Source organism: Camelus dromedarius, chromosome 10, assembly GCF_036321535.1.
Source record: "Camelus dromedarius isolate mCamDro1 chromosome 10, mCamDro1.pat, whole genome shotgun sequence".
NCBI lineage: Eukaryota > Metazoa > Chordata > Mammalia > Artiodactyla > Camelidae > Camelus > Camelus dromedarius.
Genome location: NC_087445.1, coordinates 62,682,176 through 62,706,111, shown reverse-complemented (window position 1 = coordinate 62,706,111; position 23,936 = coordinate 62,682,176). Strand labels below are relative to the sequence as shown.

General features: G+C 50.9%; 2 protein-coding genes across 4 annotated transcripts in view; one reads left to right on the top strand and one right to left on the bottom strand.

Annotated features, from left to right (window-relative positions):
• ASTN2 (astrotactin 2) overlaps window positions 1-21,425 on the top strand; it is an 849,846-nt gene extending 828,421 nt beyond the window's left edge. Inside the window, exons 27-28 of one of the 3 annotated variants that reach the window (XR_010382792.1) lie at window positions 10,508-10,592; window positions 11,110-12,297. The gene's annotated coding sequence lies outside the window, so the exon portion shown is untranslated. Of the gene's footprint in view, window positions 1-10,507; window positions 12,298-20,810 lie in introns of those variants that run through there. The other 2 variants (XR_010382793.1, XR_010382791.1) reach the window with 2 other exon arrangements.
• PAPPA (pappalysin 1) overlaps window positions 1,614-23,936 on the bottom strand; it is a 225,619-nt gene continuing 203,296 nt past the window's right edge. Inside the window, exons 20-22 of the mRNA XM_031450304.2 lie at window positions 18,086-18,157; window positions 13,624-13,722; window positions 1,614-1,880 (exon numbers count right to left, since the gene is read on the bottom strand). Coding sequence (XP_031306164.2) covers window positions 1,773-1,880; window positions 13,624-13,722; window positions 18,086-18,157 — 279 coding nt within the window. The 3' untranslated portion in view covers window positions 1,614-1,772. The remainder of the gene's footprint in view (window positions 1,881-13,623; window positions 13,723-18,085; window positions 18,158-23,936) is intronic.

Below are 23,936 nucleotides of genomic sequence, written 5' to 3'. Positions count from 1 at the left end.
TTCTATGCTAAGCTTTGTTTTTGTGGGTTGTCTTCACCGGACTAGAGATGACTCGATTTGTAGCACTCTGTGTGACACATCTAGTTTAGACCCTCCCATCACCTCACTTCCTCAGTTTCAGGTCTCAGAAATCATGTCATTCTCTCTACCTCATTCTGTATTAATTATTCTCTTCCCATGTGAAATTCAAAAGGAGTGGACAGGTAACTGGCTGAAAAGAGGCAAAGAAGACCCCAAAGAAGTGGGGGCTTCTACACGCGTTTGACTAATTTCCTCTTAACTTTTGGAGGCTGAACATGGGAGGGAGGGAAGGGCCACCCCTCCACAGGTGTGGATGGGAGGACTGGTAGATGGAAGGCTAAGTGCAAAACATACTGGGTTGTTGGGGAGCAAGGCTGTGAACTCTTCAGCTTCCCCCGATGGCCCTCTAGGACAGTCCAGATTGATCACATCCAAGACGACTGATTCTCTGTTTCAAATTATAGCTAATCAGGGCAAGAGAGAGGTGCTCAGAACCAAAGCGTGCTCTAGCCTGGAGGGGCAGGAAGGCTCGGAAAAGGATGGTAACTCAAAGTCCCGACAGTTCCAGCAGTCTCTAGATGGCTCCAACATCATAGAAACTTAACACTGTTCCATGTGGTTATAAAATCTAACACTGGCTTGGACATTCTGGACTCTCAGTGAGGATTCCAGCATCTTAAGTCCCTCAGTTCCCTTCCAGGATGAGTAGCCCAGCCACAGGGGACTTCACTTCTCACCGTGTGGGCCAAGGAGGGGTAGTCTCTTGCAGAAGGCCCAAGGAGTGAGGGGCTGTGGAAGAGTGCGGGTCACTGTTAAGGCAGACTGTTTGGTTGTGTGGGGTTTTCCCTAACGGAGTCCTACCATCTTGGGGTACTTACTATGGAGGAGAGAGCAGCCAGAAAAGCAGCAGCAAATGTGGTCCCAAGGCAAGATTTGGGGAGTGGGAGGGATATTATGGCCTCAGGCCTCAAGCAGGGGGCTGTTATAATACCTTGACATTGTAATCCTAAGCCACTTCCAGCTTGGCCTCTCACCCTGGAGCTGGGGTAGAGTCCCCCATGGCAGCGGAGGAGCTTGGGGGCTCTGCACACCTTGCATTCCTTACCTCTTCCTGGTCCTGCTTCCCTAGAAGGTAGGTGATCAAGGCCCTTTCACTTCCTATCCCAAAGGACTACACACTTGTGCGTGTCTTACATATTCCAGGCCTCAGGGTGTGAGCTTTCTTGGCATTTCAACACTTGGTCTTAGCAGCTCTACAACTCTCTTTCTCCCAGGGACAGTGTTGGCTGTGAGCTTGGGAAAGGAAAGGTTGAGTCTGTCCCAGTCTCTCTCTACTCAGTCTCCAAAATCGCCCTCACACAGATGTTTGCATGGGTGCATACGCATGCATGTGGACCAACCACAGGTGGGCACACTCCCACTCCTAGATACAGAACATGTTTCTTGCCATGGTCATACGACAAATGGTTAGAATTTTTAGGAGGCTCAGGGACTGCACACTGTATATGCAGTCCATCTAAGACTTTGGGATGGGATTCCATTGCAACATTCAACATGGCGAGACGTGGTTCACGCCCCCCCCCCCCCCGCCCACTGCAAGTCCTTCCTGGGTGAAATTAAAGGCAGACCGGTCGGGTGCTAAGGGTCCCTGGTGTGGAGAGGCCATTCCGTTGAGCAGCTGACTGTGAAATCAATACCAAAGGGATGCGGGACCTGGCGCTGGGAATTCTTTGACAACTCCTTGTCCTTCCTTAGCCATGGCTGTATCCCCGGAGGTCTTTCCGGCTGTGTTCTTGGGCCTGCGGGTCCCGACAAGCACAGTCACCTTGTATGTCACAAGACATAGGGAAGGGGGTGACCTGCAAAGAGAAAGGTAGAAAAGGTGAGCCCGATGGTTGGGAGCAGAGCAGTAACTTCCAGAGAGCAGTGCAGGGCAGAGGGACAGTCACTGGATTTGCGGGGCAGCAGATTCGAGTTCAAGTCATGGCGCTGCTTCTTGCTAACCCTGTGATAGCTTTTATCATGATCACCATGGTCATCAGCATAGCAGTTTTCATTCTGAGGGGCATTTGTTAAGGGTCAGGCAACGTGCTAAACACTTTCCAAACAGGAAAACACTGAATCCTTTGACAGCCCTGTAACACAGGCACTAAAACAATCACCTTCTTACAGACAGAGAAACAGAGGCTCAGAAAGGGGGCAAGACTTTGCCCAAAGCAGTAAGTGACAAATCTAGTATTTAAGGTAAGACAGCGAGCTCCCCCGAGCCTCGCACTCCTATGACAGCACGCAGAATTGGTGTAAGATCCACCTTGCACTGCGAACTCTAAGGGCTGGAGGAAGCATGGGTGAAAAACTGCAGTGTCCTACACAGAGCTGGTTAGTAGACTTGCACGGTGGAGTATCTCACTTCTAACACCGTTGTGGTGATCAAGTGAAATGCACGATGTGACGGTGTCTTTTAAGAAAACGTTGAACTCTCTGCACTTATCAGTAATTTTTTGGAGGTGATGATGAAAACAGCAGAAGCATTTCTCAGCAAGCTCAGACCACCTTCTGAGGGCCTGAAATCCTGGTGGGGAAGATTTTGCAGAAAACATAGTTGAAGGATCTCGGGAGCAGATTTTAGCATAAGAAGAAGTGAGAGGCATACAGCCTGACAGTCTGATACATGTATATATCATGAAAGCTGGGGAAAATGGAAAGAAACTTAAAAAAAGGAAAAGTGCGAGGCCCGAGTTTCAGTTCTCAGTCCTCCCTTCACACGTTTTGTGACCTTGGGCTGGCTTCCCTTTCTAGAAACTGAGAGAAAGAGCCCAGCAGAGTGAATGTCGCCCTCCCCGTGCAGAGATGGTCTGTCCTTCCAAAGAGCACAGCGTGGTCCCTGCTTGAGCCCCAGCCCGGGCTACCGCGAGCGGATTGCGCCTCATTGCATCATGCATTTGCATATAACTTTCCCCAGAGGGTCCCCCATCTGCGCAGATGGGTTTAATGACCTCACTCGCCTCCTGCCTGGGCCGGGTCTCTGAGTGCTCACAGGCTCAGGGAGCATCTTCGTCTCTCCAGGTTGTGGGCTCATGTTCTAAGTCTGACTCTTCCTTTCTGCCTCTTAGCCCTCTTTCCCTCCCTCCATCGTTCCTTCCTCTGTTTCCCTCCCAACCTCTCTCCATCCTGCAACTTTCAATAATTTAAAGTGTAGGAATGAATACGAAGGTTGAAGTGGAGGCCCCAGCTCTCCCACCTAATTGAGGTGTGACCTGGAGCATGTGACAATCTCTCTGCGCCTCCGTGAACTCCTTCATTAGGTGGGAGCGATGAAAGCGCACGCCTCACGAGCTGCGATGAGGGATCATGAGCTGACGGTGACACGGGCCTGGGGCTTCTCTGCCTCACGCAGTGAGGCAGGGACTGTTGGTCTTGCTCGTTCTTGTCTTCCCGGGGCCTGGGCCACAGAATAGGAAGACGTGTCTGTCTGTTCCTCCAGCTCTCTCTGAGTCTCTCATTGCGTTCAGGCTAGTGCACCTCTTTGCTTCTCTTGTCAACTTAAGCTCACGGGTGTGGGATGCCACGGTGAGCAACTGGTGCAGGACACTGACTTCCCAGCTGCCATGCCTACGCAGAGGCAGTGCCTTCCAATCTAGAATAGTCTTCTGCAGTCTCTTCACTTCTAAGAGAAGCAGAGACTGTCAGAATTGGAAGAGACATAGAGAAAACCCTCCAGTCCAAGTGGGGAAACGGAGGGGAGGGCAGAGCCACATCCAAATCTAGCCGCTGAGGCCGAGTGGGAAGAACACCACCATGTGAGTCAGGAGGCCTGGGCTGGCATCCTCCCCTGCCTCACGCTGAACAACTGCAGGAAAAATCCCTTCGCGCTGCCATTACCCTGAGTTTCTGCGTCTAACAGAAGGGCGATTAAAAAATAGTACATTTCATATGGTTGTGAGGAGCCAGCCAGAAGGATGCAGAAACCCCAGCATGTGGCCTAACACTTAGGAGATGCTCAGTGCCGAGTCCCTGGGTGCTGAATCCAGCTTCCTGCCCGCTCGCATTTCCCCATCGTGTGACGCCTGTCCTGCCTGTTGTCCCCTCTCTCCCACCTCCCCGACGTGGGCAGCCTCTTCTTCCTCAACTCCCCCACCCCGGTGTCTGCCCGTCTGCTGCCCGTGCCCACGCTCTGAGGGTGACCAGTCACCGCGCATGTCTGCACCCAGCTCTCTGTACCCACTCCCGTTGGGCTCAGCGTCACATCTGGCCTCTCCTCTCTCATGCATTCCTGCGGCGCCGCATACAAGCAAAAAGGCGACAGATTCTCTCAGAAGAGGGCACACAAGTCCTTAGCAAGAGTTTAAGGCCTTGCACGGTCTCTACACGCTTCTCAGACCTCACCTGGTTCCCTTTTCCCTCAGTGTCTGGGCTCGTTTATTTGCCGGTTCCTAAATACTCCCAAGTGTTCCCTGCTTTTCAGTCTCAGCCGTTCACGTTCCTCCCCCGTCCTGCTCTTTCCCGGCCAGCTCCTCTTCATTCGTCAGGTCTTATCTCAGACACCCCACCCCCTCCTCCTCCCTCGTTAGTCCGACCAAAGGTGGCGCTCATCCCACAGCCCGTCATTCTGTTTTTACACCATTCTCGTATGGACTCAATTCTGCACTTGTAGGCCAACTCAAGCATGGTCTGAGCAGGGGCCATGTCTGTTGTTGAACTGAGTCTTTCTGTTTTTGTTTTTTTGGTTAATTGAACCCAGGACTTTGTGAACACTAGGCACGTGCTCTACCACTGAGCTATACTCCCCCCCAACCCTCTACTCTCCGCCGAACCGAACCACGTGGCAGATGCATGAACGGAGGGACAAAGGCACAAACATGCAGGCAGAATACAAGTCAGGGAGCCTCAGCTGCTGTGCTCATTCGCTGTGTGACTTTGTGCAAGTTACTTCCCTTCTCTGAGCTTCAGTCTTCCTGTCTGGACATTAAGAGTTGATTTTAAAGAGCTCTACCTCCCTATCCATCTGAAAACCCTTTTCAGTCAGAAAGGCAGAAGGCAGTGCCCTGGGCAGAGGAGACGGAGAAATGTAGACTTTCTCCACAAACCCTGTCCTGGGTGTTCCTCTTTCTGCCGTCCCCAGTTCCGTTAGCTTCTCCCAGATTCTCAGCTGGCAGAGCCCGACCCCCAGCGAGCTGCTCAGGCCAGTCTGGCCGCTCTGGCTCTGCGGGCATGCTGCGACCATTGTCCTTCCTCCCTGGGTCGGCCCAGGCAGTCTCAGCACTTCCCGAAAGAAATGTGTTTGGAACCTCAGGACGGGAACTCCAATCAGAACACAACCAAGTGGAAGGTATGGTCTCAGGGGAAGATCGGGACCTCCCTGTCGCCCCCACATGCTTGTAAACGCAGCTGCCATTACCAGCCCTCGTCTGGGGTCTGGGTGGCGGGAGGCCTGGGTCCAGGTGAGGGCTCCCACTGTCCTTGGCACCTGCGGGCTTCATCTCCCTGTCCGTGAGACGAGGGTTCCCGCGAGGAGTGGGGAGGCTGGGTGCCGGGGACATGAGGGGCAGCCTGCTCCTCCTCCTCCCCTCCCGGCCTCTCTGTGAGCATCCTGCTCAGAGCCTGCCTGGGGCTTCCTCTCCTCACAGAATCCTCTCTGACAGGGGCCTACAGCTGGGAAGACATGGTGGAGCTCGCCCACCCACTCCCCCAGGTGTCCCCAGGTCTGAGCTGGAAGAGACGGGGAGGCCCATTCACGCAGGTTCACGGCCGTGGACACCCCCTTACACACACAGGCCCTTCGTGAGGCTGTCCTCGTGCCGGCTCCGGATGCCACACAACCTCCTGAGCTATTGTCACTAGCCCCCCAGCTTCCAGGTGAGAGAACAGAGGCTTCAGAATGTTTAAAACGGAACAGACTTGCCTCCAGCCCCCAACCAGTCAGTAAGTAGATGCTGCAGGATTCTGAAGCCCGCTCCAAACACTGAGAGCTTTTCAGCAGGTGAGAGTAAAGGGGGAGGCCGCGGTCCTCACACCCGGGTGTGCTGACTGCTGCGCTGTCTTGCTACTCACCGCTACCTTCCATCGCTCCCCGGGGCCTGGTCCCCAGTCCCCCTCACTCTTCCCAGCAGCCCCAGTAAGGCAGCTATTCTTATTGTCCTCTTTTTACACCTCAGGACATGAAGATGCAAAGAGGTGAGTCACCCACATAGCAGGGGGCTTGGGATCTGCACCCCTGCTCCTAAGGACTCCTGGGCACAGCCTCCCAGGAGGTGGGGTCCCCTTTTCACAGAGGCACAGAGAGAAGAGTCCCCTCCTGGAAAAGCTGCCTCCGAGTCCCAGATTCCCTGACTCCCCGAGCAGCTTCCCACCTTCTCCCCCAGACGGCCTCCCAAGAAAGCCTACCACCCACAGCACGAACGCCCCGGGCGGCCAGTTTACATTTGGGATTCCCAGCACCATGTGGCTAGGCTGTCCCATAAATGGCTTGGCCACCCACTCTGGGATTCTGTCAACAAGCCCAGGTCAGTGACTAAAGGCCAGGATTCTCTCTTTCTCCTCTGGGCTGGAGAGGGTACTCAGGCTCGGGTTTATTCCCGTGGGTGAGTTGCCCAGGATAACACCTCCATCTGCGTGGCGTGTGAGTGGCTCAGGAATGCAGCCCGGGCTCCTGTGCCACAGGGCCCTGGCTGACGGTCTGCTCGGAGGCTGCGAGACAGGCAGGGGCTGGGTTCTGACTCACACTCAACAGGGAGGTCACCCGCTGAGTGTGTGCAGTGACGGGGAGCAAGGGGCACCCTGTGCTGAAGGTCGGGGAGCCTTGACTGTCCACCTGCCGACTGTAGGGCCCCTGGCCAGTCACTTCGCTGCAGTGAGTCTCAGGGTCTTCAGAGAGCTGACAGCACGATTTAGTGTGATCAGGTCGGCAAAGGCGTGATGCTGACGGGAGGTCTCCCCAGAAGCTCCCGGGGCTGGGGCAGATGCCCGCCTGGCACAGGGCGCGTGGCAGCCAGGGGACGCGTGAGCTTGTGTAAGGGGAAGAGGTGTAGGCAGAGGGGAGAAACCCACCGGGCTGTCCCAGGAGACGGGTTTCATTCCTTGCTGTTAGTGACGTAGTGTATGCGATTAGGCAAGTTTGTCCATCTATAAAATGGAGGTAACAACAGACTTGCCACACAGACATTCAAGGAAAACACCTGTACGATGCCTGATGTATAATACGTTCTCGGTACATGGTGGTGATGATGGTGGCAGTGATACGGGTGGAAATGACAGTGGGTATGATGATCATAACTTCTGAGAACACAAAGTCCTGATTCCTTTCATAGGATCAAGCTGAAATGAGTGTTTAATTCAACCACATGAAAGTCAAAGCCACACCCCAAATGGGGGAAATTGTAACACCCCAGGAATGGAGGAAATTAGTCTAATTTGCTGAGCCATTTGCTTGTTATCTCTTACTAATCTTCCAAGTTGAGCCCAGCTAGCCCCTCTTCCAGGAAGCCTCCTAGGATCTTCCAGGCAGGTTTAGTGCTTCAAATCACTGAATACCCCTGTTGCTTCTTGGATAAGGTTCAAATTCCCCAGTGCAGCTTATTAAAGCCTTGCTCACCCCTCTCGGCTCCCTGCTCACCGCCCCCTCCCCCGGCCCCCCACACTGTGCTCTAGCCATACTCAGGGAATTAGGAGTACGCTCCCTTAGGCTGGGGCCTTTGCACAGGCTGTGCCCTCTACCAGGAGCACTCTTCTCTCTCATCTGCATCTTCCACCTTCCTCCTGTCCCCTTCACCTGGCTGAGACCCACTGCACCTTCCATGTCTCACCTCTGACGTTGCCTTTTCCAAGGAGCCTGGTTGACCCTCGTCCCTTGCTGGGGCTCCATTGGCATTTACTGTGCTCTCCGTGCCTGGCCACCGGGCCACACGATGGGAACTCAGCACGGCTGGGCCAGGCCCGTCTTTCTCATGGTCTAGCACAGTATCTGCCACATGGCAGGTTCTCAAGAGTCGGGTACATCAGACCCTGGGATACATCAGCGACCAAAGTAGATGCATGTTCGTTCCTGCCCCCGTGAAATTTCCATCCTAGCAGTGCGAGGTGTAGGGGTTGCCAGATGATAAATCATACATACATTTTACAGGAGGTGCCAAAGTGATAGGTGTTGTGGAAGGAAGGAAAAAGTGGAAGGCAAGGCTGTGGTTGTGCCAGAGGTGATGTAAGGTAGGTGGTCAGGGTGGGGCACGTTGAGAACACAGCGCTTGGGCAAAGACTTGGAGTGAGTCATGGGGATGAATGGAGAAGAATGTTCTCGGCCAGAGGAACAGCTAGGGGTGACGGCTGGAAGGTAGCAGGATGCCTGGCCTGTGCGAGGGGTGGCGAGGAGTCTGGATGGCTGGAGTTAAGGGAAGGACGGCACCCAGATTGGGCGGTGAGGTCAGAGGGGTGCGGGGGCGCACAGAGCTTGTGGGGCCTTGCAGTCCAGAGGGAGGGCTGGTTCTCACCTTGAGTAAGATGGGGAGAGGCCTGGAAGGGCTCTGTGTGGAGGTGCGAGGCCTCCAAGGACTGTTCTGGTCGCTCAGCCGAGATGCTGCTGACGGCCTCCCCTTTATCAGCTCTGCCAAGACGGCCACTTTCCATCTAGTGACTTTGATTAGCTTCCCACATCTTAGAGAATCACTAGCTTCCTTAGGCCCACGGGCTGCATTTGGGTTTAACGCCCTTTCTCAGGAAACCACGTTTTCTCACTTAGATTTAGCAAATAAAGGTGGCAGCCCTACACTTCGTGCCATCAGTTGGGCACGTCCTGTGCCGAGACAGGTGCCTGGGACCGATGCCTCACTGTCCCCTGGCCCCGGCCCTGGCTAGCCTCCAGGCTCCTGCTCAGTGGCCACCTCACCCAGGAAGCCGTGTGGTGGGTCCCCAGACAGGACTCTAATCCTGACATCAAAAGGTAACCACCTGAGGGCAGCCTGGCCTGCCCACGGCCACAGAGCTGAGCTGTGGAACTGGGACTGCACCCCAGCTCCCCAGACATCTCCCAGAATCAGTCTGTCAGCAGCTGCCCAGAACACAACTGTGACTGGTGTGTTCCAGGCCACCACGCCTCAGAAAGGCCTGGTATGTCGAATATGTTAGGGTTGTTCTCCTTCCTCCCTCCCCCCAGCAACACATGCTTACTTAGAATGATTCCAATTGTAAAGGGGTATATTTTTGTAGTTATGAGGGGAACCTGTTGAAATTACCATTCTGGAAACCTGCCCTGTGTTCAAGGCTCCAACGGGAAAATAGTAAGCTGGCATGTGGAGCAGCTGAGCCCTGCCCCTTCCTGTCTGCCCTGCGCTGCAGACGGGTGTCTGTGTGGGAAGCTGGTCACCCCTGTCAGACAGAGCTTCCTGCGTGTCTTGCTTCTGTCTGCCAGCGGGGGCGAGGTCACCCCCCAAGGCAGACGTGGGGAGTAGCTGGTGTCTACACAGATGAGCAAGGGGAGGGAGGCCGGAGGGAGCAGACATCGTCCTGGGCGAAGCGACCAGGAGGCTTTGGCTCTGGGTATTGGGAAGAGATTTAGATGGAGAGCAGGCGAGTGTGATTAACCCTGGCTAGGACCCCAGTCCAGGAGGTGAGAAGCCCACTGTCTAGAGGGAGGGCAAGCCCACTGCAACGAGAAGTTCAGGATGGGGCTTAGACCCACAAGGTCTGCATCCCAGCTCTACCACTTACTGGCTGTATGACCTTAACCTGCTCAGCCTGAGTTGTAGCATCTGGAAAATGAGGCTAAAAAAGACAACACTTACAGCAGGGCTGCTGTGCTTGGTAAGCAGGAAGCTCTCAAAAAACAGTCACTATGGTTATTTGCCTGGAGTCAGGAAGTCCTAAATCCTACACGCAGCTCTGCCACCTTGGACGAGTGTTCACCTCTCCGATCCTCAGTTGTCTACTTTGCTGGGCTGTTCTGGAGTCTGAGAGAACACGCACAGAGATTCCAACCCACGGCCAGGCACGTGGTGAGTGCTCCAGTGTTGCAATTCAGGAAGGTGCATGAAGTAACTGCCCTGTCAATAAGGTTCTGAGCACCAGGCTGGAGGGTTACAGGCAGGGAGGACCTTCCCACGACATGGGACTGGGGCCAAGCGTACAGGTGGGGATTAAACTGGACCAGCAGGTAAGGGCAGGGGGAGGAGAGGACGGGAGCCAGCCTCTGGCTCCTCTCCTGCCCCGAGAGGCTTCCTGCTGTGGAAGCTGGAGCCAGAAACCAGGACGTTTTTATGCGCAGGGGAAACTCCTGTCTGGGAAGTCGGGACGATTGGCAAGGCTGAGAGCCTCAGCTACACCCCATCCGGTCTTTGCTGCTGGGAAAAGCTTTCCTTTCACCTTGTCAAGGAGAGGGGTCCACACCCACGGTTCCCTGGCAGTCTGGGTTCACAGTGCAATGTCTCCAGCTGGAACCAGGAAGGTCATGCCCCAGGTGCACTGAGGATAAGGTCCTATCCCCACCTGCTCTCCTTTTCAGAAACTCAGCCCCGTGCAGGAGAGAGAGAGAACTGGGTTCAAATCTGGGCCTCGGCACTTGCAGCCAGTGAACGCAAGTCAGTGCCGTAAGTACTCGGAGCCCAGGCTGTGCCATGGGGCCGAAAGCTCCCCGTCGGGGTGGACACGGGGATGAGTGGATGGTAGTGAGGACAAGAGGCAGGTTCACTGAGGGGCGTCCCGTCTCACCACCTACCATCTCTACAAAGCAGTCTGCTGCGGGGAGCGCTGGCTGTGCACGAGAGAGCAGTGGAGTTGATGGAGAAGTCAGATTGGGACATTTAAATTCTAGGAATATGACTATTTTGAGATACCTTTTTTCTCCAGAAGTCTGACTCCTAGGAGTTTCGACTCTGGAGAAAGCTCCGAACGCTGCTGAACCACTCATAACTAGAGCAGGCCGCCCGCACCGTGAGGGGGCGCCCGGGGCCTCACACGCATGGGTCACCCACGGTTCTCAGGGCGCCCTCCCCAGGAAAGTGTCTGCCCAGCCTTCAGGTCTCGGGCTTAACCATCTCTTCCTCGAAGCAGCTTTTCTCTTACCGTCACACTGCTCCCTTTTCCTCCACCGTCCCTTCTGCCAAGGACATTAACGCACGGCTGTGTAGCTCACTGCTCACTGGCCCCCCTGACAGACTGCGCGCTGCACGCGGGCAGGAGCCGTGACCGTCTGGACTCCTCCCGGGCCAGCGCTCAGCCCACAGACCCGCTCCAAGATCAGCGTCTCCTTGCACAGGGCGGCGTGGCCATCTGCCTTCTGCAGCCTCAGCCGACAGGAAGAAGCAACAGTTTAAAGTGGAAGAAGGGACTCTTTTAACTCAAAAAGCCAAAATTACATGTATAATGCGAGTGGAAAAGAAAAGCGGGGTAAAAAAAAGACTCGTATTCAGAACTAGCAGAGAACCGACTCTGGGTCTTACCAGCAAAGAGCCCACTCACCTCAGGGCCCTGGGGTCTGAAACTGCTGCAGCCCAGCAGAGAACAGAGTCCAAACGGCCATTTGAGATCTATATTCAAGCAACTATAATAATTTGGAATCTGTACCTGAACCTGAATCATGACTTCATGTCCCCACCATGCACTCTGTAGAAATAACAATCCATTTAAGGAAGTTTCCCAATAAAATTAAATTAGTTTTTTTACGTTTTAGTACTTAAGTTATAGTTGGTAGGAAAATTCTTTTCATCGGAGCTGCTCTTTTTCCAACTGATGGCGTCACAATTCTACACAAACCTCTATTTAAAACACAAACGTCAGTGTCCATTCACTGTCATGAGCGACTTGAGTCCAATGGAGTGAAAGAGAGACACTGTATTCATTTGGCCACAGGTATCAGGAGCCTAAAAAAAAAAATGCTCACACCTTTTCTCCTACTCATTTCAAGTCTAAGAACCAGTTGTGAATGAGTAACTAGAGCTATGAAACTATTTCTGTGTAAAGATACTCATTATCATAGTGAGAGAACGAAATAATCTAAAAGTTAAAATCAAAAGTTGAAGAGAAATGGTTACATAAATTATTGTACATCACAACCCATACAGGAAATGAAATAAAAATACAACCAAGAAGTTCGTTTATACTAATGTCAGATAGTTCATAAATATAAAAGATTTCCTGCACTAGGTAGACGCAGTAACATAGGCAGAGGCACAAATACCAACATATTTTATCCACACCAAAAAACACACCAAAAGAAAAGCAGTGGCCGTCTCTGGGTTATAAGTTAATCAGTGAATTCTCTTATACTGTCTGGATTTCCCCAAAAGGTAGACTACATGGTGTTCTATAATTGTGAAAAAAGAATAATAAAACTCATTAAGAGAAATGAATTTTCTCCTCCTGTACTTGAACAGAAAGTGTATACCTTCAGTGTTTTATTTGAAAAATGAAAAGAAGAGGGTAGGCATGCTGGAACACGTTGCCCACACGGAACTGACTGAGCCCGGAGAACCCTGGCACCAAACAAGAGATGCAGTTACAGTTCTCCAATTTGAGTGTGTTTCTTTGGTCTTGCCCTGTTCACCCTGCAGTTTAGAATCAGAGTCTTAAGGATGCTGAAATATTAAGGGACGAGAGTAGGAAGCCAGGAACCTCACTCTATTTCCATCACTTGTTATGGTCCCTTGGACAAACCATCCCTCCGTCCCAGGCCTCAGAGCTCCCATCAAGGAAATGAAAGGTTTGGACCAGCTCATCACAGAGGGCTCTTCAGCTAACCTGAGTGGGATTCTTTGCCCCTCCTGTCTCAAGAACGTAGTTTCCCCCCTTTAAAATGAGAGACTAGGGCAAATGAGCGTTCAGCTTAGTCTATAAATAGAAATAGTTTTCCATGAACTCATCCATCACAAGAAAATTTTTCAACTTGGGTTGCTCAGGTTGACCACCTCTCTCCCAACTCTTGTCTGGTCCCCACTCTCAGCAGGAGGAAAGTGGAGGTGGCCACTTTCTGTGGGTGGCTGAGATGCATCTCAGTTGAATGTTCCATTTTTACTATAAATACTTGACTCACCCTTGTTGCATTCCTTAACACACAAAGGAAGAAACTGGCAACCAAGACCACACCCCCTAATTCTACAGGTGTAAACAACAAAAGAGATTATAAAACGCTTCAAGGCTATGACTGACCTTGTGCATGTCCCATCTTCCCCTAGACTTTGGCCAGACCCCCTAAAAATGAGCGTTCTCTCTAGGATTTTACATGCCAGGCTCCTGCTCCAGACGCCTTTCCCAGCCACCTCCCTTCACCTTCTCATCCCTCGGCAGAGCTCTCTCTAACCCCTTTGCCTGGGCCCTCACAGAAATCTGTCCGTCCCTTTAAAAAGTACTGCACTTTAATTTGTCTGCTTCCATACCGGACTCTGAGCTTTGAGGATAAGGGACCACATCTACAAAGATCATCCATGAAACTCACACCTAGTTCAGGGCTCGGCACACGACATTAGCTCCACTACTGACTAGGAATGAAAAATACAACACAATATACTACAGTAAAGCTTGTGGGCGAGCAGTGACAGCCAGGACAATGCGCTGTCCAGCACGGAGGGGTGGTCCTGGCCCTGCACGCTGGAGAGGGCTGCAGAGGGGAGCGCACTGGCTTACCTTTTTGGTCTTCACCGAAGACGCGCAGCAATCCCCACCATCGTAGTTGCAGAAGGCTCGGTTGTTGATGGCATCACAGTAATTGTCTCCCATGAAGGGCTGCACATGAGGAGAGAGGCAGGAAGACAAGGAGGCCTTGTTAGCATCCTGGAGGGAGCGAGGTCAGGTACTCAGCTGACCCTCATCTTCTCCCAGACCGCTAGTCAGCCTGCCTGGCTTCAAGTCCCAACACCCTTTTGGACAAGTTATCAAGTCTACCAGAGATTTAAATCTAAGTTCTCTCTTGTTCTCTCTCGTTCTCTCTCTCTCTCTCTCTCGTTATCTCTCTCTCTCTCTCTCTCTCTATATATATATATATATATATATATATATATTTTTTTAGCATTCTAGACCATATAGAGCATATGTTGATTTCTTTCTTTTGTTAGAGTTCCTCCAGCTCTATGATGCTTGAAAGATGAGGGAAAGGTGATGGAGTTAAGTTATTACTGATCTGAACCCAGAGTCATCTTAGGGGGAAGTCAGGAATCTGCAGCTCCCCCAGCACTTTCCTTTCCCCTGCTGGAACACTTAGCACACTGTCTTCTGTGGTCCGTTTATGTACCTGCAGCTGGAGCAAGGCTGTGAGCTCCTCAAAGACATGGCCGGTATCCAGTTCATCTCTGTCTCCCAATCACCTAGTTTAATGCTGGGCACAACCAGCTTTTAAAGATGTTTTTGGAATAAAGCATCACTGGATTGGCACAGTGGAAAGGCAGTTGTCAGGGGTTTAGAAAACCTGAGTTCTAGTCTTCCAAACCTCAGCCACCTGGTTGGTTACGGTCATTTTGATTAAGTGGCTTATCCTCTCTGAGCCTCAGGACTCCCAGTAGTGAAATAAAAGGCAGGACTGGTCCACTGATTTCTCAACGCCACGAACATACTCCTCCTCTCATCAAAGGTAACACCGTGTAACTCTTTAGTAGAGAAAGCAGATGGGAGTGAAAGGCCTCTGATGAACGTTCTGGTTGGGGGGCCCTAATGCTCAGTGATGTGCTGGTGGGAAGGATGTCATCAGGTGGCTAGGACCACTGCATCCCAGCACATCCCCTGTGACCCAGTGGTCTCCCCTTCCCAACCTGACTCTCTGTGGCTTGCTCTGGGGAGGGCCAGGTTCACAAGGATCCCATCCTATGAGGCATCTCTGTCTCGTGCAGCTCGACTCCACATTCACAGAATCTTTGTGCCCCCAACTCATAATGCCTGATTCCACCTCACCACTGCCCTACTAGGGTCTACAGAAGATCTTAGCAAGGCAGAGCCAAGAGCAGGCGAGAGCGGTGCTCAGCTGTGTGTGCACACGCACGTGGCCGCGAGCACGGGTGTGGCCGCATGACTGCATCCGTCTTAGAGCAGAGAGGCACACACGGCCAACAAAAGACAAGGCCCTTGCCCTTTCCTTTGCCTTAAGAGAATTGCCTGTGGGCTCTGTTCCCTATTCTCATATCATATGTAAAGGCGAATGAAGGAAACCAAGTGTCCTTGCCTTAGAATAAAAGGAACTGGCTTGGTAAAGGAGTAGCTGGAGAAGCAGAGGAGGAAGGAAACATAAATAAAGACTCTTTTTTTCTTCAGTTCAGCCCCTGAAAAAATCTCCAGTCTCATCACTAGCTCCTCTCTTCTATGGACCCTTTCCTGCTGCCACATCCAAGCATCCATCCTCCCATCTATCCGTCCACCCACCCATCCATCTATCCATCCATCCACCCATCCATCTATCCATCCATCCATCCATCTTCTGTTCAGCTCTATCTATTGAATGCCTACTATGTGTTACTAAAAACACTGAAAAACTTGGCACTAAGAAAAAAGGATGCAATCATGAGCCAGTATAGACTGAGCTCCTGCTCCTCTAGATGCCCCACTGTAGTGAGGAGGCAGACTTTCTGCGAATCATCACATATCTAATTGGTCAACTGCAGCTCAGAGGAGAGCTATGGAGGAGAGGTCCACGATGCTGTCAGAGTTAAGAGTAGGAGGATCTGACCTAATCAGATAGCCCCGTGAAGGAGTCCCTGAGGAAATGGCATTTCAGCTGAGATCATTAGATGAGTAGGACTTAATGAGATGGGGGTGCAGAAGGGAGGATTTCTAGAGAAAGAGAACAACATGCGAAAAATCTGCAACTTAGAGACTTCTCCTGTCTCTGGTATTTCTCATGCTCCTCCTTCCACTGATAGCGTGTTCTGGCAAACAATTCATCTTCCAAGATCTAACTCAAACACCACCCCACAAAGGGTCTTCCCTATAACCCCCGGGATGCTCTGCAGTTCTGCAGCTTCTTGTACCTGCCTTGGTTATAGCTTTTGGTGTATCTGTTTAGAATTCTAAATAAATAAAAATGACTCTTTTTTTCTTCAGTTCAGCCCCTGAAAAAATCTCCAGTCTCATCACTAGCTCCTCTCTTCTATGGACCCTGTCTGTTTCACTATCCTGGGGGTTCCTTATGGACAGGGAATAGATGCCATCCATTTTCATATCTTCAATCTCCTAGCAAAATGCCTGGCAATTTGAGCAAAACTTTATCAAATATCTTCCTTAAATGTTTATCTACTAGTAAAATGATGGGTGGATGGGTGGGTGGATGAGGAGTAAGAAGATACCCGGATGAGTCGGGGAAAACCTAGTCACTGTTTTCACCTAACACCAGAACCTCGAGGAGTGCGGACACGTAACATGCACTCAGTGAACCTTCGATGAACAACAGTAATTGCCTACTTTGGACACAGCTTGGAGCAGAGGGCACAGGGCTCCGGGGTCCCACAACCCTTTCTCAGTCTTGGCTACCTGTAGACATTCCAGGCTGATGGCTCCTCCCTGGACCCAGTATTTGCATCTCTGCTAAGCATACTTTTCAGCCTCAGACAAGAGACAAACTACTAGCTCTAAGTTAAGGAGGAAGGGAGACAAGGGGGCACCTACAAGGGCAAAGGCGATAAGCATCACTGGCAGGGCTCAGAGCCTGACAGGTGAGGGTCTCTTAGGTCTTAGTGCTGAGTCAAAGGAGAGATCGAATTCTGCTGTCACACTGGTTGCCCAGACTGCCACCTCAGCAGAATGAGTGCCCAGGTAATCCAAGCTTCCTTTTTCTGAAGTGCTGGACTGATTCAGAGCAATGGAAGGAAGCAACTGCCATGGGTCCTCGGCTTTGGTTTTGCCATTCCTGCTGAATCTTGGGACAATGGGGGTGCTTAAACACTAAAGTGACTTGTGCCCTGAAAGATGGTCCCTAACCATTACGGAGGAAAACAAAATGTCTGACCCAGGGACTGTTCTATGACATTTACAGGTCAGGGGGAGGTTCACGGGCAGGAGGTGGCCTAGTGGAGGAGAGAAATCATGGAAGTCAGGAGTCCTGGGTTCCTGCTTTGGCTCTGTGTCTATTATGCTGTGCAACTGCAGTCCGGTCCACCCTCTCTCTGGTCCCCCTTTACCAGTCTATAAGGAGTAGGGTTAGATCACACCAAGAGCTGCTCCCGTCTGGCACCCCATCAGGTTTAGAGCTGACCGTTGGCTAGGGCTCAGTCTCCCCATCATCTAGAGGAGTATTCTGGTTGTGACATTTTAAGAACTTCATCAAATACAAAGTTTCCTAGAGCACAGTCTAGTCCTTTTCACCTGAATTTTCCTGAACGGGCTCTGGAGGGGGGGACCACAGAGATTTGGACATCCACCTGGATGGGGTTTGGGGCTTTCTTTTCATGCCAGCTGAAAAGATCCACCATGAGCATAGGGCTGCACAGCATGTCTCTCAGTTCATGGACAGCACCCCCTTGTGAACACATGTGACATGCTGAGTACCCTGGCCCTGCCCCCTCCCCAAGCCTGTCTCTGGTACCGAGGGACAGAGCTCTGGGATGCCAAGTTCCAGGGAACGGCTCAACTGCACAGAGAATCAAAGGGTCAGAGAGGGTCTTCCACCTTCTGCTCAGTGGCTGGGCTGAAGGTGTCCACATTCCTTCTGGAGTTGATGAACAAGTGAATGACAAGGACGTATGGCAGGAGGAAGTGATCTACAACTCACAGGCATCAGGAAAGCAGACATTTTAAAAAACACAAACTGCCTCAGGTGGTTCTGTAAAAGTTAACCGTGGTCATGTGGGTGGGTAAAATGCCTGGCGTCTAGAGATACTGCATCCGTATGGCCTCCCTCCCAGCCTCCCTTACGGAGGCAGTATTCTGTCTGCAGCCAGAAACACCCGGCTTGGAATCTCGACTCTGTCAGCCATTGCCTGTCTATTTGAGTGTGTCTGTGGTTATCTCTGTGCCTCAATTCCACCTCCAAAGTGGGACTGCTGATTCCCGTCCAGGGATATTGATAGCCCTGGGTTGGTACAGTCGACGGTAGCCGTGATTAACATAATAATCTGGGATCTCCACCTGGGACGGAGTCACCACAGGAGCACCATTTCTGGGAACTCACCTCACAGCCTTTGATACAGTGGATCAGCGCCGGGTGAGGGTACCACTTGAGACCGGCCGTGCAGACGACTCTCTAGAGAGAGAAAGAGAAAGAGGTCGGACGGGTCTGGGGCTGGGAGGGAGCCATCTCTTCACTGGCATCACGTTCAGCCACCCCACCTCTTCTTAGATCTTCCAAGTCCTGACCTCACCTAGCATATAAACGGAGCCTTGCCCAGGTCCTTGCAATAACAGGGGCCATAAGACTGAAATAATGTCTGTGCTCACCGTAGGGGTCGTGACTCTGTATTTCCCTGCAGGAATAAGAGCTGAGACGCAGAATTTGGTGGGACAGAGACATGATCAGAAAGGCCCTTTGGAAAATTCCTGGCTGATGTTTGACTCATGGACAGAGCTGAGGATAAGGTGGGAGGAAGGAAGAAGGGTGGAGAGTGTGTGTGTGTGTGTGTACATGTGTGTACGTGCACGTGTGTGGCTGCAGCAGGCAGATGGAAGAACGGTGCCGAGGACCAGTCTAATCACGATTGCCGTGGGAGCAGGGAACACTCTGAAATGGCAGATTCTTCAGCCCCGCCGTGGAGCTAATGAATCTGAATCTCCGAGGCCAGGGCTTGGGGCTCTGCATTTTACAACCAAGCCTCCCAGATGATTCTGATATGCACCACGGTTTGAGAGCAGCGGGCTGAGGATGTGTGGGCTAACCTTTGGGTGGGAACCCTGAAGAGGCAGAAAGGCCACAGGGGCCAGCTCACAGTTCCTGGGGTTGCCCGTGCGTTCCCGCCTCTGTGACTCTGTCCTTGCTCCTCTCCTTCACCGAAAGCCCCTCCTCATCTTGTCACCTAGAGAATCTTTAGTTTTTCTTTTCCATTTCTGTTCAAGACTACCTTCCTTCGTGGTGATTTTCCCAGCCCCCGTCAGGCAGAGCTTACAGGAATGCATATATGTTCTTACTTATAGCTTCCCTTAATAATAATTATTGTTATTATAATGACAACTAGAATATATTGAGTGCATTCGTAGCGCTAATTACTTCATTCATTATCTTATTTATTTCTCACCACCATGCAGGGAGCTGGGCATTCATCTTGTGTCATAAGGAGAATAAATTCCCCAAGCTCCATAGCTGTGAAGAAACCAAGATTTGAAACCAAGCAATTGTTCTGGGCATGATTTAAGGCCTCTCGTAATATAAAATCCAACGTGGTAATTTCTTTTCAGGTTGGTGAAAAAAGAAAAAAGCAAGGAAGATGAAATACTATCCGGAATGGCGCTCACGTAACGGCCCTAGAAGCTCCCGTTCCTTTTGTGCCACAGACGCCTCACTTCTCATGCTAGATTTCAATGATTTCTTGGAAAAAAAAATTAAAATAACCTGGAGGCAGTGCTCAGATTTGCAATGATAGGTAACTGTGTTGGGGAGCAGCCAAGGAAGTCTACATGATCGAGGCTCATTCTGCTGGCCTAGTGCCAGTTGGTTAATTTTAATTAAGAAATGAATAGTCACATGGGCCAGAAGGTGGAAAATCTATGTGACCAGCCCATGCTCTCCCCAAGAGCAGATCTATATGGGAGCAAAACTGGAATTAAGTTTCTTGGTGAGTTTGGAACAAAGGGAGTCACATGACTCCAAGCTCTGGCTAAGGCTGGGTTGGGTGCCTTCCTTCTCTGCCCCACAGCATCTCTGGGTCCCCCTGGGGTCTTCCATGCCTAGAATGGTGCCTGGTACATGGACAATGCTCAATAAATATTCATGATATAAATGAACAGATCTATCAAAATAGAGAGGATTTTATCAAGAGATAATTATTTTCTATTTGTCTTCCTCTCTTCCAGAGCATCAGAAGAGCATTTACAATGCCAGGCACAGTCTTGTTTAGAGGACCAGCTTAGTGTAGATTGAATTAATGAAAGATCTTGGACAAACAACCTAACTTGAAGGTCTGCTGTCTCCCAGTGTGAAATCTACCATTCAGCCCCCGCTCCTGCCTCTGTTGACACTGTCTACCTTCTCCTAACACACACACACACACACACACACACACACACACACACACACACACACACACACAAGGTGATGTATGGGAAAGACTGAGCAGTGAGGCAGGATGGACACGGCTGCGATTCTGACTTGAAATGTTTACTCCGAGGTTAGGTTTTCGCATCTGTGAAATGGGTATGGAACGCGTCATAGGCTTGTTGTGATGATGCATTGAGATAAATGATGTGCAAGTGGTCAACGCAGGACTAATTCCTGCAGGTGCTTGCAGCATGACCCAGTGTCAGACACCTCTGTCTCCCCTCAGGTTCAGGAGTGTTTGCTTCACAAACAAACCCATGCTGACTGAGTGAAAGAATGCAAGAACTCCAGTGCCCCCTCCTTCCAGCCCAGCCACCTCCTTGCAGGAGTGGAGGGGATCACCTGCTCTCTTTCTTCCAGGAAACTCTAACCAGACCTTCATCTCTGGGTCTGAGAGTCTGTTCCCGGCCAAAATTCAGGGATGTTGGAGGAGCATTTAGGTAACGCTTCAAGTAGTAGAAAACAGCAGGGTTTGGATCCACAAGGGGTTCGCTGCCCATCCCTCCCCTGTTTATTTGAGAGCTAATTTAATCCATCTGTAGGAGAGTCTCGGTGTGGTTGTACAAGTTTCTGTCAGTTGAGGTTTACCTGACGTGAGTTCAGAAAAAGGACTTTTATACTATCTGCATGAGCCTATTTATCTTTCCAGGTCTTTCGGATTTTCCACTATTCCTCAGGGCTGCACGCCCCACCTGTCTCACTACAGGGCCCCTCTGTCTGCAAGGAGAACTGGGAAAGGGGACAGGCAGCAGGAGCTGAAGGAAAGCCCGGGCTGTTTACACCGTACGCTGGGAGATCCCAGATGGGGCCCCTCAGATGTCAGCCTGTTCCCCTTGACGCCAGTGAGACCTCCAGCCCCTTCAGAGCCCTCAGACCAGGCTCTGTAAGACGGCTTTCTTCCCTGCCTTGCTGCATGGGAAGAACAGACTGTCTTTTCCTCTTGGCTGCAGTGGCCATCAGCGCCAGCACCATCAGCAGCACCGCCACCACCAGCACATCATCAGCGTCACCCGCACTGCCACCGTCACCTCCAGCATCGTCCTCACAGCACCACTAGCAACCACATCGTCGCTGTCCTTCTCCTCATCAACACAAAACCCTCTGTGAGGCACGCATTATGTGCCAGGCCCTGTGCTCAGAGCTTCCTTCTCATTTAATTTTTACCATAACTATGAGATGGCTATGTTTTTTCAGGTGCACAGCAGTGCTTCAGCTTTTTTGTTTCAGATTATATTCCATTATAGATTATATTGAATATAATTCCCCATGCTAGACAGTAAATCCTTGTTGCTCGTCTATTCTGCGTATAGTAGTTTATATCTGTTAAACCCTCTCCTCCCTCCCTCTCCTCTTTGATAATGTCAATTTGTCTCCTATGTCTGTGAGTCTGTTTCTGTCTTGTATATAGATTCATTTGTATTATTTTTAGATTCCACAACTAAGTGATACCGTATCATATATTCCTATGGTTTTTGACTGGTTTACACAAGAGGAAACTGAGGCACAGAGACATTAAACAACCTGCCCCAAATCATCCACGTAGGTAGTGACAACCAGGAATTAAACTCACGTCTGTCTTATTTCCAGGTCTACAGTTTGAACACTACACTCCCCTCCTAATCCCCCTAGACCCTGAACCTGCACGTACGAAAAAGCCTACTCTCTGGACCAATGGAAAGACCGAGGTTAGGAAGGTAGAGAGGCTTTGAGACAACTGCAGTAGGGTACGAGTGTTTAAAAGCTGAAGCCCGGAGAAGACGGGCCCCAGGCAGAATCAAAGACGTGAGAAGGCGGACATTCTGAGGGGACACCCTCGTCCCAAGGCCCAGACCTGATGCCCCGCTGAGGTCGTCAAAGATGACCCCTTTTTTCTCCTTTACTTTTTCTTGACTTAGGGAACTTTCTATGAGTCAATGACACCATTTGTGTTTGCCTTTTGGTATCAGTCATGGAGCTTCTGGCTTTGTTCTGGGTAAGCTTTTTAAAAGCCCAGGCGTTTTCCACCCCTGCGTGCCTTGTGTCTGAGGACCACCTACCATTTGTAGGTGCGTAATCAGTGTTTTTCGGATGAGTTAACGAACAAATGGCCAAATGAGTGACTGTATGAGTGTGTCTGTGAGTGAAGGAAAGTGCGCTGGGCTGTGAACACACCTCTCCATCTGTGGGCTTCCCTTCCGTGTGTACGTGGAATAGACTGGGTTTCGTGCTCACTCAGAACCATTCTACCTCTGACCTCTAGGCCCTGGCACGGATGCCTTCTCTTTGAGGAATGAGCTCTGCATCCTCTGTCTGATGTACGCGTATGTTTACTCTTTATGATGTGCGAGGCGGCTGCCTTGCAGGACGGAACGCGTGAGAATCAGCCCTGGGTACTAATCCTGATGGAGTCAGTTATGTGAATCCGGCAGTGACCACCTCTCAGAACCTCAGCTTTTTCGTCTGTAAAACGGTGGTAGTATTTATCTCACTGGAGTGTGGTGAAGACAAGAGGAGGTGGTATGTATGAAACTGCCTAACGGACAGGGCCCACACGTCACAGTCAAGGTCACGTTCCTTTCCTTTCCTTAATTCCCCCTCTTCCTCCTCCTCACCTCCTTCCCTCCCTCCTTCCCTTTCCTCCTCTCTTTCTTCCTTCCATCATTTTTCCAGAAGCCCTTATACAAGCCAAGATCCCAGCGACCTAGAGTAATTACACACCTCTGAGGTTGTAAGCTGCAATTTCTCAGCACCCTGAGACTGGGGGAGTGCAGGGCAGGTGGGGGTGCTTCTTAGGAGCTAAAGGAAGAGAAGGTGCCACCCCTGAATTCTGGTGGTCAGCCTGGAAGAGACTGTCTCATCCAAGGCCTGCAAGCCAACAGCTTCCAGGCTACACAACCCACAGAAATGTTTGGTTTGGCACACATGGTGCTCAACAAAATTCAAAATTAGTTGCCAATATATAAAAAAGAGAGAGAGAGATTTTCATATTTTTAAAACTCAAGCATTCTTGTACTCAAGAGGAAAAAAAAAAACAGACAAATCTGGCCACGCTAAGCCCACACTTCCACACTCAGCTAGAGCTTTCCCCTTTGGAAGCCAGCATGTGATCTCCACAGTTGACCACAGTCTCCACCATTCCCTGCAGTCTGTCCAGCATGGAGCCCGCGGGCATTTCCATCCATCACTGAGAGTCCACACTGTCTTGACTATTAGATTAGAGGAAGGTTTCTCTGTGTCTCTGTCACTTTCACAAGTACATGTATCTATGTGGGGAGGGGAGGTGGGGAGATTTAAAAAGGGGAGAACTTAAATAAAGGGACAGAATGTTTTTCTCTATGAAGGCAAAAAGACATGCCTACAAAATAATTTCATCAGATACGTACTCTCTGATTCTAGCCACATGAAGTTAAAAAACAAGCAGAACCAGTACAGGTTACCTTGGTGGTGGGGGCACTGCCTGGCATGAGGGGAGTGGGGAACCGTCTGGGAGCTGGAAACGGCCCCACCCCGATCTGGGCTTCATGAGTGAAAAAAAAAACCACTGAAATTCATCAAGCCTTGTGCTTACGGTTAGCACGTGTGCTTTATCTCAATAAGAAAATAAGAACTTCAACTGCGTCTGTAATGGCTTATTTCTTAGACTGAGTAGGATGGGTGTGGGCGTTTGTTGTATTTCCTTGCAGTCTGTCTGTCTGATGTATTTATAGTAACGACCACTACTACTAATATTACCACTAACACATCAAGGTGTTTAATGTGCAAAGTAAATGCTTGACCCGCTTCTCCCACGTGTCCC